This window comes from Canis lupus, chromosome 20 (genome assembly GCF_003254725.2).
Source record: "Canis lupus dingo isolate Sandy chromosome 20, ASM325472v2, whole genome shotgun sequence".
Taxonomy (NCBI): Eukaryota; Metazoa; Chordata; class Mammalia; order Carnivora; family Canidae; genus Canis; species Canis lupus.
This window is the reverse complement of record NC_064262.1, coordinates 33,905,871-33,921,269: the sequence shown is the minus strand read 5'-3', so window position 1 is coordinate 33,921,269 and position 15,399 is coordinate 33,905,871. Positions and strand designations below refer to the sequence as shown.

The 15,399-nt window shown below is 34.9% G+C and overlaps 2 protein-coding genes across 6 annotated transcripts in view; one reads left to right on the top strand and one right to left on the bottom strand.

Annotated features, from left to right (window-relative positions):
* CCDC66 (coiled-coil domain containing 66) overlaps window positions 1–632 on the top strand; it is a 59,076-nt gene extending 58,444 nt beyond the window's left edge. The window contains exon 17 of the mRNA XM_025456260.3: window positions 271–632. Within this exon, the coding sequence (XP_025312045.1) occupies window positions 271–370 (100 nt within the window). The 3' untranslated portion in view covers window positions 371–632. The remainder of the gene's footprint in view (window positions 1–270) is intronic.
* TASOR (transcription activation suppressor) overlaps window positions 1–15,399 on the bottom strand; it is a 48,429-nt gene that overhangs the window by 12,566 nt on the left and 20,464 nt on the right. For 4 of the 5 annotated variants that reach the window (XM_025456249.3, XM_025456250.3, XM_025456247.3 and 1 more), the window contains exons 12-16: window positions 7,097–7,169; window positions 6,934–7,005; window positions 5,306–6,007; window positions 1,795–2,198; window positions 481–622 (exon numbers count right to left, since the gene is read on the bottom strand). In XM_025456249.3, the coding sequence (XP_025312034.1) occupies window positions 481–622; window positions 1,795–2,198; window positions 5,306–6,007; window positions 6,934–7,005; window positions 7,097–7,169 (1,393 nt within the window). The remainder of the gene's footprint in view (window positions 1–480; window positions 623–1,794; window positions 2,199–5,305; window positions 6,008–6,933; window positions 7,006–7,096; window positions 7,170–15,399) is intronic. The other variant, XM_035703423.2, reaches the window with a different exon arrangement.

Below are 15,399 nucleotides of genomic sequence, written 5' to 3'. Positions count from 1 at the left end.
AAATGAAGTTTTTTTTTTTTTTTTTTCCAAATAGATGAACCTCAACATGACCACTTCTTAGATCTCTTAGATGATAGCTTGTTATGAAGTATACTCTAATAATTTGAGAAGACTGCATTTAGTCTGCTTCCCCAAAGACCATCATTTCATCTTTGTCACTACTTTACCTTATTAGAAATTCAAATTTCTGCCAACAATTTTCATTTGAAGTCTGCATGCTAAACTGCATTGGGAAGGTTAAGTATGTTTTAAATCCCTCTGCTTTCATAGGCTGTTTTGCAGATATTTGCTGATGTTGACCAAACCAGCAATAATCAAGGGGAATTCTAAACTGCTCAAAATGAGATATGAAGATGTCAGAGCCAAGTAAGATGAGCCACCTAGTAACCCAAGAATGGAATCTAGAAAAGATGAAGGCCTTCAGGAGACTGCTCCCTCAGTAAAACCAAGCCAACCAAAGTCCCAGTATACTTTTCTTACCTGTAATTGGAATCAGTTTCCAATGTATTTCAGTCTCTTCAACACTGTTTGACTTAGATTGTCTACGGAATCCATGTTCAATGGGAACAGTGGGACACAAACTGCAATCTTCAAAATTATTCATGCTAATTAAATTTGGATCCTAAAAATTAGAGTACATATTCAATAGCTTTCTTTTCGATTCATTTTTATGTCCAGAATAAACAACTTTCTTTTTTTTTAAGTAGGCTCCAAACCCAATGTGGGGGCTTGAACTCACAACCCTAAGACCAAGAGTCACATGTTCTGTTTTTTGTTAGCAAATCCACAACCTTCAATCTAAACATTACAAGGGAGTAAAATCAGCATGGCAAAGTTAAAATACTCTAGTCTTAAATTAAAACATGTTTTCCCTCAAAACATAATTTGATGTTGATTTAGAGCAGATAAGCTTTTTTATTAGTAAAGCACCACATATTTTAGGTTTTGTGGGCCAGATACTCAAGTCGCCACTGTAGTGGCAAAAGCAGCCAGAAGCAATACCTAAATAAATGGGCATGGCTGTGTTCCATTAAACTTTAGTTACAAAAAAGGCAGTGGGTGGGGTTCAGCCCACGCTCCCATTGACCCAATTTGGAATATTAAATATGCCAGGAAATGTTATTAATATAAGTTACATAAGTTACATACTTCCCTAAGTGAGTCTCCTGCCATCATCCTCCCCCTAAAATATCCTAAAACTAAATGGAGAGTCTGGGCATGTGCATATGACTTTTATTCAAAGGCAAGGAGGAGAAATAGGAGGGAACAGTAAATTAAAAATAAGACCTTAGGAAAATGGTGCCATCTTGTTATTACCCAGAGATGCAGTCACTCTCTGGGGAAGACAAAACCCCTTCTTAGCTAGGGATCAGTACTCTCCAACGTCATATCATAAACTGGAGGTCCTGTCACTTTCCATTCCCATTTGCATGAAAAATACGAAATACCTAATCTTGTTTTTAATACTGACACACTGGCTTTGGTCACCTTATTGACCTCACTTTTGGGTTCTAGTACTGCCAGCAGAAAGCCAATCTTTTGAGGATTCAATTTTACTAACTATATATAAGTTAGTACGCATAATTCTGTAAGCTGGAAGGAAAACTGCTACTTCTGCACTTACACTTTATAACAAGGAATAACTTAGAAGTACTACCCTGGAAAGATAATTTTATTGCAATGTGTATTTTATTTCTTTTTGAAAGGGAAAAAACCCCATTGAACCACACCTACGTCCTCTTTCAGACATACATTCACAAAAGCAAGAAAGATAATCAAAAGACATAGGCTTACTTCTTTCAAATGTAGTTTATGGTCAGTGCCTGCTTCACTGGTAGAAAGAGCAACAGGATATTTTAACAATGATGTATCAATTTCTAGCAATGGGCTCTGAGTACCCTTAAAATGCACATTTTCAATTTTTGCACAAGTAGGCTGCTCATATTCTTTCTTATCTGGAGAGTTCAACTCATACTCATGCTTTTGCCTCAGCTCTTCATAGGGATCATCAGTGTTCAATCCTAAGGCTTTGTTAACCGTGTCTGTCAAGGATGCATCAGAATGACGTGCATTTGCTAGTGTTTCTGATAGCCAATTAAATAGCCGATGGATGTCAGCAACACCAGAGTTAGAGGTATCCTGCTGCTGCTGTCTCAAATCAGCATCATGCCCAAGAGAGCCAATAGGCTGCGGAGACTCTGAAGGGGAAGAGAAAGAAAAACTATCTTTAAAGTTAAGTTTGGAATGCTAGCATAAAAACTTAAAAATCAAATATACCTAAAGATTAATTATAAGATATTTATGGGCAACAACTGGCTTAGATTATAGAAGTATATTCATCCTTTTCTTTACAAATATAACTGATTCTACAATTTTGCATAGCTAAAAATTCCCATAAAGTTTATTTTCATCATAATTTGAAAACTATTAATGGAGAAAAGAGCTCAGATACCATGTTGGTAGTATGGGTAATATATATTAATACCTGTGCTGTAGTTGCCTTAAACTCTACTACCAAAATCCCAATCAGTTTAATCTCAGTTTTGTCTGACTTGAAAACAGATAAAATATCTGTACTTATTTTGCAAAGTGTTAGGAGGATATGCAGATTACATTTAACTCTACTAAAAAAACCTCAAAAACATGGCTTGATTTCTATCTCCTCTATGCCTATTAGATTTTGTCTTTAAGATAACTGATACTTATAATCTAAAACTTTATCTTGAATGGACTCAGTTAATTTCATAACAATGCTAAGATACTGGAGATACAAAATCATCCTGAAGAAATCTATACCAAACTTGCACTAAGAAAAAAAACACTATGAAAGAAAACATGTTAAGACATGGTTACAAGCAGGTATAAATCTGGGTACTCTGTACAATCACTATATTAAAACCTGCAAAGGGAAAAAACATTCAGAAAGTCATATGCCTTTTAATGCTGAAGGGGGATAAAGCCTGGATAGATGTCAGGATTTCCAATTTAAGCAGGGTATAATGTACCACGGCAAAAAAAAAAAAAAAAAAAAAAAGAAAGTAAACAGCATAGTAAAACCTATATGATTCCCACTATATGAATTATAAAATCACAGAAGTGGAAAAACTATTATATAGAAACAGAAAGCAGATCACTGGTGGGGTGGGGTGAGATTACAAAGGAGTACAAGGCAAATCTGGGGGTAATGAAAATGTTCTACATGTTGGTGTGGTAGCAACTAGCTATCAAAATTCATCTTTAAACTGTGCCTTTAAAATGGGTACATATATATATAGAAGTCAGATCTCAAAAAAATTAATGTAAAAGGGGGTGGTGAAGATAGGTTACCTCTTATGAAATGAGTGGATTTACTAGCAAATCAAGATGAGGGTATTTTAAAAGTTAGAAACCAACCTTTAAATCTCTATTTTCAAAAATCAAAAGTATATACAATGACTAAAAAGAAACACAAATGAGGAACACCTATAAATGCAAGTCTGTCACCAGTTCCAGTTTAACCTATCTCCCCCTTCTCCCCTGACCTACTTCTCCTTTGGCCTATTAGTACAGTTTTCCCACCATTTCAATTATTGATAAAACCTGTCACCTACAACTATTTTTTCACACATAAAAAAATTAGCCAATTATCAGTTTAAATAGTACTAAAATTTAAGTATCTTGACCATTATGTGCTCAGTGCTAGTAAATACAGCCAAGTTTAGGAACAATGTTTTAGAGCCAGACACAGCTAAGTTATAACCTTAGGGATAATTATTCAACTTCTTGGAGATGGGTTTTCTCATCTGTAAATTAAGAATAATAATGTCTACCACTTGAACTAAACTGAGTCCATGTATGTACAGCACCTGGCACATAGTAAGCACTTAATTCTCAAGACACAGGTCAACAGTGTTAAGGCAGTGCAGATCAGTAAATATCAACAGGTTCAGCATGGCGGAAGCAAAAGGAAATAAAAACCATCAAGAAGCAGAACAGGCAGAAAGCTAGGGAGGGATCTGAACTGCAGAGATATGAGGCTTGAGAGAAATGAAAGATGCTTCAGGAAGAAAGAAGTGTAAAGGCTGACCATGACATTCCGAGGAGAGAGATGAACCCTAATCAAGGAATATGTAAAAAAAAAAAAAAAAAAAAAAAAAAAGAGTGGTAAACATGGTACCCAGGTGGAACTGGCTGGTCTATAAAAATACCTTTGAAAAGACAAATACAAAGCTGAGACTGAAGAACATGATACTGAAATGGGTGACAGATGCCAGGAAAGCCACCCAAGAGGTAAGAGCAAGAGGAAAATGTTGGAAAGAAAAAGAGAACACAGGTCACGTGAAGAAAAAAAAAAAAAAACACTTAAAAGTTACTGAAGACACAGCCCTGTCAAATAGAACTTTCTATAATGATGGAAATGTTCCCCATTTTTGCTATTCCAATACAGTGGTACGGCTTCTGAAATGTTTCAATATAGTGCATGAAATGAATTTTCATTTAATTTTAATTTAAACTAAATAACAACATGGGGCTAGTGGCTATCATATGTGCAGAAAGAGAGGAAGGAGAACAGATAATTGAAAAGTAACTGAGGACACAAGCACCAATTGCTCAGAAAACAGTATAATAAAAACATTGATTTAACCTAGTCTTTTCTGAGACACACTGAATTTGAACATATACAAGTTAAACTGCTTAGTAAGAAACAAAAATAGAATACTAAGATCTGCCATAAACAAGAACAGCAGCAGCACAAAATTACAAGGTCCCTGAACTCAAAGAACACATTTCATGCTTATTTTAGTAGTGTAATAAAAAACTAGATGAAAAAATGTTTTAGAGTACTTGCAATAATGAAACACTCTTTTAAGAGAAGGGTCTCCCATTTCTTTTACTGTCAACTAAAACAAAATAAAGAAAAATAGAAAAAAGATAAAGGCAAACATATTACTGAGCTCCTGAGATGTGAAAAAAAATCTGTATGCCCCTAAGAAATCTGATTTTAAAGCTCAGAAGATTCCTTTTCACAGCAATATGCTAAGAAAACCCAATATTCAATGTACTTTTCCAACCATAAAATTAAAGGGATATAAGGCCAAGAACTCCAATTAATAGGATAATAGCCAAGCATACTTTATTTTCCTCATATTAGCCTCAACTACACAATTCAGAAATCTGATGTATTTTCTTTATAAAAACAAGGGACAGGCTGGATTTGCCTCTGAGGCTGTAATTTGCAGAGCCCTGTACTAGGGGAAAGGACAAAACTACTTTATTATATTTTTGGTTATTTTTATACTATACAAAAGCAACCTGATATTTTTACCTTCATATAGATGGCAATTTTCAGATAAATTACTGGTTTTGGCGAGCTTTTTCATATTTTCAGGTAGATCCTCAAGCTTCCTCTTCAAGACAGTTTTGCTTCTCATATCTTCTGTGTCTGAGTCCCCACCCACATTTTTTTTCCTACACTGAATTAAATTAATCAATTCTTTGACTCTATCCTTATCATAATCCAAAGAATGAGAAGACTTCTGCTTTCTAGGTATAATAGTTTCACCCCTTGAGTTATTTCGTTTTCCAAATTTCATTTTTGTACCATTCATTTCTTCTTCTTGGCCTTCATAGTCTGATAGTGGACTGAATTGTTGAAGTTTTCTATTTTCTTCAAAAAGCTCTTTTAATTTACAAATTGGTAACTGATACATCTCAGGCCGAAAAATATAGGCATGCAAACAATTATCAATATGGGATTTATTTTTTGGAGCCGAGTATAAAAATTTTTTATCATCTAATCGTGAATCATACGGAAACATGATAAACTCTCGTTTACCTGAACCAAAACCTCGTTTAAAAAATTCATTTACATACTTTTCAACAACAGAATGAAAATTTATAGTATTTATATCTTTGAATTCCTTTCGACACTGAATCAAAGCAAACTGTAAAAACTGAGTTATTTTTAATACATCTGTCATGCTCTCATGTCTCTTCTGTGGTGCTGCATTAGTTGAACCTTTTTGTGCTGTAAACAAACAAAAAAGCAAATCATGTTAGCCATCAAGAATCAAATACACATCTACATGTTGTCAAAAAGAAATTCAACATTCATACATTAATGGTAAACCAAACTAGCAATATGTAACCTAATACATATATGTAGTATAGAAATAAATGAAGAGTTTGCTTTTAAAAACAGGCCAATAATAAACTAAAACTAAAAACTGCAGAAGATATTTTAAAGGGAAAAACACCCATTTCACTGATGATCTTCATTTCTTACTGTCCCTAGGCAATTCAACTGGTGGTAAGCAAAATATAAGGAGAGATAAAGAAGCAGGGCAAGATCGGAGGCTCCTAGCAAGAGAATCCTGCAAATGATAGCAATGTCACTCCTTCCTACTATAACAAGTTTAACTTTACATAAATGTTCTACCCTCATAAGTAAGCATATAGGCACCCAGTGGCTACAACTGAAAATGTCATTCTTAATCTAACAGTGAAACCCATCAGTGGGAATTTTACCTTAATATAGGATTCCAGTATGTTTTTAAAAACAGTGAATAGCAAATTTTCTCGAACATCAGTGTGAAAAATTTTTATTAATTTTAAATGGCGTAAATTTAACCTAGCACGATTCTTTTACTGTTGCTAAAATTTGAATGCAAAACTTAACTCAGCTAGAAAAGATTCATAATACAAAACACTAAAAAACAAAGCAACAGTATTTTAATAATTACAATATTTAGTGAAAACACTGATCACACCCAAATAATTTTTCATAAAAAAAATCGAATCATATATAACTTATGTTTTATTCTGCTAATATCTCTTAATACCCCTAATATTTTCTAAAATATAAGAAACAAAATGCTTACTGAGTTATCTGGAAAATTTCAATGAAATTTAAGAATCTATCAGTGACAGGATTTAGATATTCAAAGAACTTACAAGGAACTATGCCTCTAGATTCTTGAAATAGAAATAAAGCATGTAGGACTCGAGACTTGGCAGTTTGATGTTCTAAAAAAAAAAAAAAAAGAAGCCAAATTGATTAGCAATATGTTCTCATGAAAAAAATTAAAGAACTATAAAAATTAAAGCCATCACCTACCATATGGAGAAACCATTTGACAAGGAGAAAGAAGAAAAAGGTATCCTCGGTCTCCCAAAGGTTTAACAAGAACCTGAATTTTTGGAAGAGGGAAGAAGTTGAATCTGCTTTATTATTACTCATCATAAGGCAGGCACATAGCAGTTTCAACTAATTATGAAGAAAATAAGTTATTGATCATCTTTCTTTAGGAAAAATATTGCTACCAAATTAAAAACTCTACTAACTGATTAACAAAATTCCAATCAAACAAAAATTCCCTAGTTTTCTCATACAAACAATAACCGGAAAATATTACTGAGCGAATTTCCCTAATTAAGACCGATTTGATTTTTCCATGAAGCTCAAATACAAGGACCAAATTAAAGACTTCAAATATCTTCCTCACAATTCAAAAGACATGTTATTAATTGTCAAGGCAGTGTGCTAGATGTTGGTAGCATAAGTACTGCCTTTCATGAAATCAAGCTAATCTCAAATGAAATGTATTTTTAGAATCTAATTCTTCACGTAGTTAATAAACACCTTTCAACCTAAGGCAATCTGCCTTGCCAGAAATAACTTCAAAGACAGGCAACACAAGACAGAGAAGGTCTCAAAAAGATAATACAAAATAACAGGAAGAGAAAAAAATACACTTTATAGCTGGAAAAGGTACTTAGAGTATACTTCAGGTGGATTTTGAAGGATGGGAACATCGCCAAGAGCCCAAAATTATGGGAAGGATATTTCAATAGAGTGAACATCGTAAGCAAAGGCAGAGTTATAATTGAGAGAACAATTTGCAGGCAGTAGAGTACTTATGACTAGCAAAAGGGTGACGACAGACTAGGCCAAACGTATAAGTCTAGAAGGAAAGATCCTAGGCTCAACTGTAAAAAGAAAAGAATGCCAGGTTGGCCAGGAATGCCCTCAAGAGTATACACACCCTTTCCAACTGGAGTTCAAAAAATGACAACAAAAAAACTCCAACAGCACTGTGAAGGAGGAGGAAAGAAAACAACATAAATGTGAAGAAAGTTCATGAGCTACTACAATTGTTTGCAAAATGGAAGTAAAGAACTAAACATGACAGACACAAAATCTAATAGAATAAAATCTTAAAAACATGTTAAAAATATAAAACAGCAAGCTTATAAACTAAGAGGAAATAAGCTACTCTAAAATTTAGCAGAAACAACAGATTCCAACATCCAAGGACTTAAAATTGGAATTATTAAATATAATATATAAAATAATAGGTATGGATGCTTAAAGAAATAACTGGCAGAATCGAAAACATGCTCACAGAAAAACTGCTATACAAATTATCATAGCAGCTTATCCATAACAGCCAAAGAGTGGAAACAATTGATGAATAGACAAAATACGGTATTATCCATACAAGAAAATACTGTTAAGGCAGCCCAGCCCGGGTGGCTCAGCGGTTTGGCGCTGCCTTCAGCCCAGGGCCTAATCCTGGAGACCCTGCATCGGGTCCTGCTTTGGGCTCCCCGCATGGAGCCTGCTTCTCCCTCTGCCTGTGTCTCTGCCTCTCTCTCTCGTGTGTCTCATGAATAAATAAAATCTTTAAGAAAAAAAAAAAATTCTGTTCAGCCATAAGAAAGGAATGAAGTACCGATACATAAAAGTATTATGCTAAGAGGGATGCCTGGGTGGCTCAGTCAGTTGAGCGACCAACTCTTGGTTTCAGCTGAGGTCATGATCCCATGGATCGTGAGCTTATGCACCATATAGGGCTCTCCATGCTCAGTGGGGAGTCTACTTGAAGAGTCTCTCTGCTCCTCCCCTCTCAAATAAAAAGAATCTTTAAAAAATATTACTATGCTAAGTGAAAGAAGCCAGGCAGATACAGCATGTATAAAATATCTAGAACAGACAAATCCATAAAGACAGAAGCAGATTCATAGTTAGTAGGAACTAAAGAAAAAAATGCAGAGTGTATGCTTAATGGGTATGAGGCTGCTCTCTGTGGTGATCAAAATGTTCTGAAAATAGTGGTGATGGTTGCATAATACTGTGAATCCACTAAAAATCACTCAAAAAGTGTACACTTAAAAAAAAAGTATACACTTAAAGTGAAGTTTATTTCGATTAAAAAAATACCAAGGAGGGATGCCTGGGTGGCTCAGCGGTTGAGTATCTGTCTTTGGCTCAGGGCGTGATCCTGGGATTGAGTCTCACATCAGGCTCCCCGCATGGAGCCTGCTTCTCCCTCTGCCTGTGTCTCTGCCTCTCTCTGTATCTCTCACGTATAAATAAATAAAATCGTAAAAAAAGAAATACCAAGGAGTATCAGAATATAACTTTTACCTCCTTTAACAGTGCCTGACACATAACAGGTACTCAAGTAAGTGTTACTGAAAAAGTTAAGAATCTGTCCCCCAAAAAAGAAAAGACCAGGCAGATCTCAAAAATAATCAAGTATACTTGTTTAGAAATAAAAACTATGTGATATAAGAAACTCAATGCATGAATTAAACAGCAAATTAGACACAGCTAAACACAGAATTTGTAAGCTAGAAGATAGCTATGAAATACTCAGAATGCAGCACACTGAAAAACAAGTGGATGTAAAACACAAAAGTTCAGATAGCAAGTACATCATGAAAAGACCTGACATATAAGATACTCTAGGGTCCTAGAAAGTCTAAACAGAATGAAGAATTAATCAGATAGTAACTAACTGTATTTACAGAAATGAATATGTAAATCCAGATACTAAAGAATATACAGCAAGTTGGATAAATGAAAAATCTATACTTAGATATGTAACTGCAAAACACCAAAGATTAAAAAAGCAAACAAAAAAGATGACAACCGACAAAGGAGTAATAATTAGACTAAGAACTAACCTCTCAACAAAGACAGATGCCAAAAGATACAGTAATATAGTCAAAGTGCTAAGAGAAAACAGCTGTCAACCCAGAATTGTGTACCCAGTTTCTAACAATTAAGGAAGACACTTTTTCGGGGGGGAGGGGGTTAATCTACCCAGGGGGCATGTTAAAAAACTGAGCACAATGTCAGCTTTACATCAAGTATCAATAAATTTTCAATAATTACCACCTGTTCTGATTATAACAGAATTAAATTAGAAAAAAACAATACTCTTGTGGAATGCAACTAAAGCAGTATTTGGAACTCAAAATTCATTGAACATTTTTCCAACTTAAGAAGGCAGAAATTACAAAATGAACCCCCAAAAGTAGGAGTTAATAAAACAGCTAAAACTAATAAGAGAGTAAAACAAAGCTGTAACAGAAGTTAAAACCATATTTGATTCTTAATAAAATAGACAAACCTCTGGTGAAAGTGACTAACCAGGGAAAGCATAATGAAAATATTATCACATAATAATGCTCACAGCAGCTATTAATAAGAGTCTATAAATGACTATCACAATAAACACAAAAACATAGAAGAAATGGACAAATCCCTAAAAACCAAACTGACTTGAGAAAAAACAGAAAGCCTGTAAAGTTTAACTACTAAATTGAATACTTTAAAATCATCCATAAATGAATGACAGTTTTGTAGTTAAGTGCTAGCCAACATCCAAAAAATAGATTTTAATCATAAATATATATCCACCTTTGCAAAATGAGAAATACTGCCTAACTCAATTCTGAGAAACTACAGATGTTGATACAAAAACTAGATAAGGACAGTATGAGAAAGATTGCAGGTCAATCTCACTCATCATCACTGATACAAAATTCCTAAAAAAAAAATCCACAGATCAAACCATGCATTTGAAAGAAAAAAAAGAGTTGGTGGGGTTTTTTGTTTGTTTGTTTTTAAAAGTAGGCTCCATGCTGGCAAGGCTTCAACTCATGACTATGAGATCAAAACCTGAGCTGAGATCAGAGTCAGATCTTAGCCGAATGAGCCACACAGGGCCACTGGAGTTGGTATTCTTTTTTTTTTTTTTTTTTTAAATCTTTTTATTTATTTATGATAGTTACACAGAGAGAGAGAGAGACAGAGACACAGGCAGAGAGAGAAGCAGGCTCCATGCACCAGGAGCCCGATGTGGGATTCGATCCCGGGTCTCCAGGATCACACCCTGGGCCAAAGGCAGGCGCCAAACCCCTGCGCCACCCAGGGATCCCTGGAGTTGGTATTCTTAATCAGCAACACAAATACAGTTTAATACCGGAAAAAGATAAAATATAATTCATTTTATAAGCCTGTAAGATAAATTCTATATATGATGGTTCATTTTACATGTCAACTTGACTGGGTCACAAGGTGTCCAGATACTTGGTCAAACCTTATTCTTGCTATTTCTGAGAGTATTTTTAGGTGAGTTGAACATATAAGCTCTCCCGAATCTCCAGCTTGCTGACTGTAAATCTTGGAACATTTTAGCCTCCATAATTGTGGGAGCCAATTTTTTATAATAAATCTCTTTCCATATGTACATCCTCTTAGTTCTGCTCCTTTGGAAAACCCTAATACACCAATACACCATGTTACCATCTTGATAAATGCCCCTTGCCCAAGCATTTAACAAAATTCAAAACCCATCATGGTTAAAAAAAAATAATGAAGGAAATTTTTAAACTGGTAAAGATATCTGTGAAAAACCTACTGCAAACTTCCTACTTAATGATTAATGTTAGATATGTTCTTTTTAAAATCAAAAAGACAAGAATGCCTACCACTACCACCTTTATTAAACATTGTACTAGGGACGCCTGGGTGGCTCAGCCATTGAGTGTCTGCCTTCAGCTCAGGCCATGATCCCAGTGTCCTGGGACAGAGTCCCACATTGGGCTCCCTGCATGGAGCCTGCTTCTCCCTCTGCCTGTGCCTTGTGCCTGTCTCTTTCTCTCTCTCTGCGTCTCTTCATGAATAAATAAAATTTTTAAAAAAAACAAAACAACAAAAAAAACATTGTACTACAGATCCTAGATTACACAGTAATACAAGAAAGAGAAATAAAAAGCTTAAGGACTAGAGGGAGGAGGAGGGAAACAAAACAATGTTGCTCCCAGATAATAAAGCCTATATAGCAATCCCAAAGAATGTACAAAAAAGAATTACTTAAATTTCATACACTGATCTAACATAAAATCAACATAAATACCAATTACATTTTTATATACCTAACAAATAGAAAAAGAACCCAAATGGAAAATACTGTTTATAACAGCATCAAAAATAGTAAGATGCCTGGGGATAAACTGAATAAAAAATAACCAAGATGTGTATCCAGAAAACTATAAAACTCTATTAAAAGAATACCCTAAAGGAGAAAAGAGCTATCTTGTTCATGGATAAGACAGTACACAAAAGATATCAATTCTCTTAAACTCGATCTATAGACCTAACAAAATTCCAATTAAAAAAATCCCAATAGGGTTTTTTGGGGGCAAGGTGAGAAGGCAGGGAGGGGGAACTTAAAAGCGGATTCTAAAATTTTTTTTAAAAAGTAAAGCTGAAACTTAAGTTCTTGAAAAAAGCTACGTCTCAAATAGCTAAACACTCCTAAACCAAACAGGATGAAAAAAGTGGGGCAGTTGGCCCTACCTCCAATCAAGGCTTCTTAGTGGAGAAAGGAGGGACTATTCAATAAATGATTCAGGAACAACTTGTTACTCACATTGGGGAAAAATGAAGTTGGGTTCCTATACTGTCAAACAAAACAAAAACAAAAACAAAAACAAACCTAAAACTATTTATTTAAGGACTTAAGTGCCTTAGGCCAAATCATAACACATTCAGAAGAAAACACAGGGCAATACCTGTAAGATCTAGGGGTAAGGAAAGATTTCTTAAAGAGGCCACAAAGTGCTTCACATTCAGGGAGATAAAGTTAATTACATTAAGAACATCTGTTCTTCAAAAAAAACACCATGAGTAAAATAAAAAAGGCAAGCACAGATTATGAAAAAAAATTCTAGCACACATACCTCACTGTTAGTACCCAAAATATATGTATCAAATTCCTCAAATTATTAAGAAAACACAAGCCACTCAAAGGAAAAATAGGCAAGTGAACACTAAGAAATTTATAAAAGGATGATCAACTCATCATATTTTAGGAAAATACAGGCTAAAATCCCAGTACAATATATTTTACAACTACCAGATTGGTAAGATTCTGCCACAATCTGTACCAGCGACTGTGTGAATTGATGAGAACTTGCTGGTAGCAGGGGATATATATTGGTACCAACACTTAAAACAATTATCGCATTATCTTGTAAAGCCAGTCATGTGTATATGTTATGATTCAATAATTTTACTTATAAATAAATCCAATATACTAGATATATACCCAAGAGAAAAACTTGTACATATACACCAGGAGATATACAGAATGTTCACATTAGAAACAACATTCAAATTTAGCGACATCCATCATTTTCCTTAAGTTAGTTCTTTTTTTTATATTTAGTTCTAAGAATTATTAACTTATGCCTTACCACAAGAGAGCTCAATATAATCATATTCACATAATAAATCTCCCTGTGAGAAAATAAAATTTCCCTAGATTTCTCAGTGCTCCTCCACCAAAACTAGCCTGCTGATACACAGAAAAGTAAATACAAAGAGAGAATAATCGCTTTCATTTCCTCTAGAAATATTTTACTCCTCATATACTTTAAGAATTAGATCTGTAGGGGGTCCCTGGGTGGCGCAGCGGTTTGGCGTCTTCCTTTGGCCCAGGGCGCGATCCTGGAGACCTGGGATCGAATCCCGCATCAGGCTCCCGGTGCATGGAGCCTGCTTCTCCCTCTGCCTATGTCTCTACCTCTCTCTCTCTCTCTGTGTGACTATCATAAATAAATAAAAATTAAAAAAAAAAGAATTAGATCTGTAGCCAATTATCTAAATAACTGCTCTGATCGAAAAGGATAATTAAATTTCCCTTATCTCCCTGAGAATGCCAAGTGGGTACACAAGAGGGTCAAGAGGTTACAGCACAATTAATTCCTATATTAAGCCCCAAGGTGCCAGAAGACGTAGGTATGTATATTTCAAGGATGAATGAGTCCCAGAAACTTGGAGATGTTCTTAGGTCCCAGAGGGCTAAACAGCTCCTGAAAAGATTTATTTATTTACTACAGGGTTGTAATTAATATGTAATACTCTTTACATTTTCAAAGAGAACTTTCCAGGAGGGGAAGGAGATAGTGGCCTTCTTCCTTTAATAAGCCAAGAGAAATCATTTTACCTCATCTGTTGCCTGTTTGATTGGTTTCCTTGGGTTGCCCTAAGGCTAAAGACTGGGGCAAAGGAAGGCTAATATAATTATTACTGTGATGTATTCATTAAATCTATCTCTGATCCATAACATTTTGTGTGCATATTCAAGACAGAATTATTGAGAACCCAACAGTCCTCAACGCATCTCCCATCATTAGACTATAAAGAAAGTAGCTATAGTTAGAATAATTCCCAATGAGGTTTGCAGGAAAAGGGATAGCTACACAAAATATCTAGGGTCCATTACATTTAGGTAATGTATCCTTGTGGAATGCTCATGTCCTCTAAGATATAAAATCTTACTTCTGGGAAAACCCAGTCCTCCAAGAACCTAAAATAATAAGGAAAGAAAGAAAGAAAATACTAGTAACTTCCTATCCTGATTCTTACTACTAGAAATGGAACAGATGTTATAATCTTCTGATAAACTCCTCATTGCCAAGACTCAATATTCATTCTCTGAAATGCAAGAACCGAACAGATTTGGATAAACCAGTATCATTATATCATTATATCATTATATCCAAACCTACTATCCAAAACTTGCACTTTCTGAACTCTGGAATTATTTTTTTTTAAAAGGTTTATTTATTTATTTAATTGTGATAGACAGAGAGAGAGGCAGAGACACAGGAGGAGGGAGAAGCAGGCTCCATGCCCGGAGCCTGACGTGGGACTCGATTCCGAGACCAGGATCGCGCCCTAGGCCAAAGGCAGGCGCTAAACCACTGAGCCACCCAGGGATCCCCCGAACTCTGGAATTAAACAGATTTTGATCATGAGGAATAGTTTTATTTTAGAAGAAAAAAGATATGTAAATATAAAAGTATATCCATATGTAGTGAATGTGTATGTGTGTATATGCATGTGTGTGTTCTAAAATGCCTAACCCCAAGATTTCTAGCTGGTTAATTAACAAGTTATTGTTAGACGTCCACCAATTCCTAAGTGTATAAACTCTGCCTCTAAGTTTTGTATACAATTTGACTCTCCTACCTATAAACAATGGATTAGGTAAGCAAATATATGTGTATACAATGAAATTCTACAAAGCCATTAAAAATGCAGTTGCAAATTCTGAA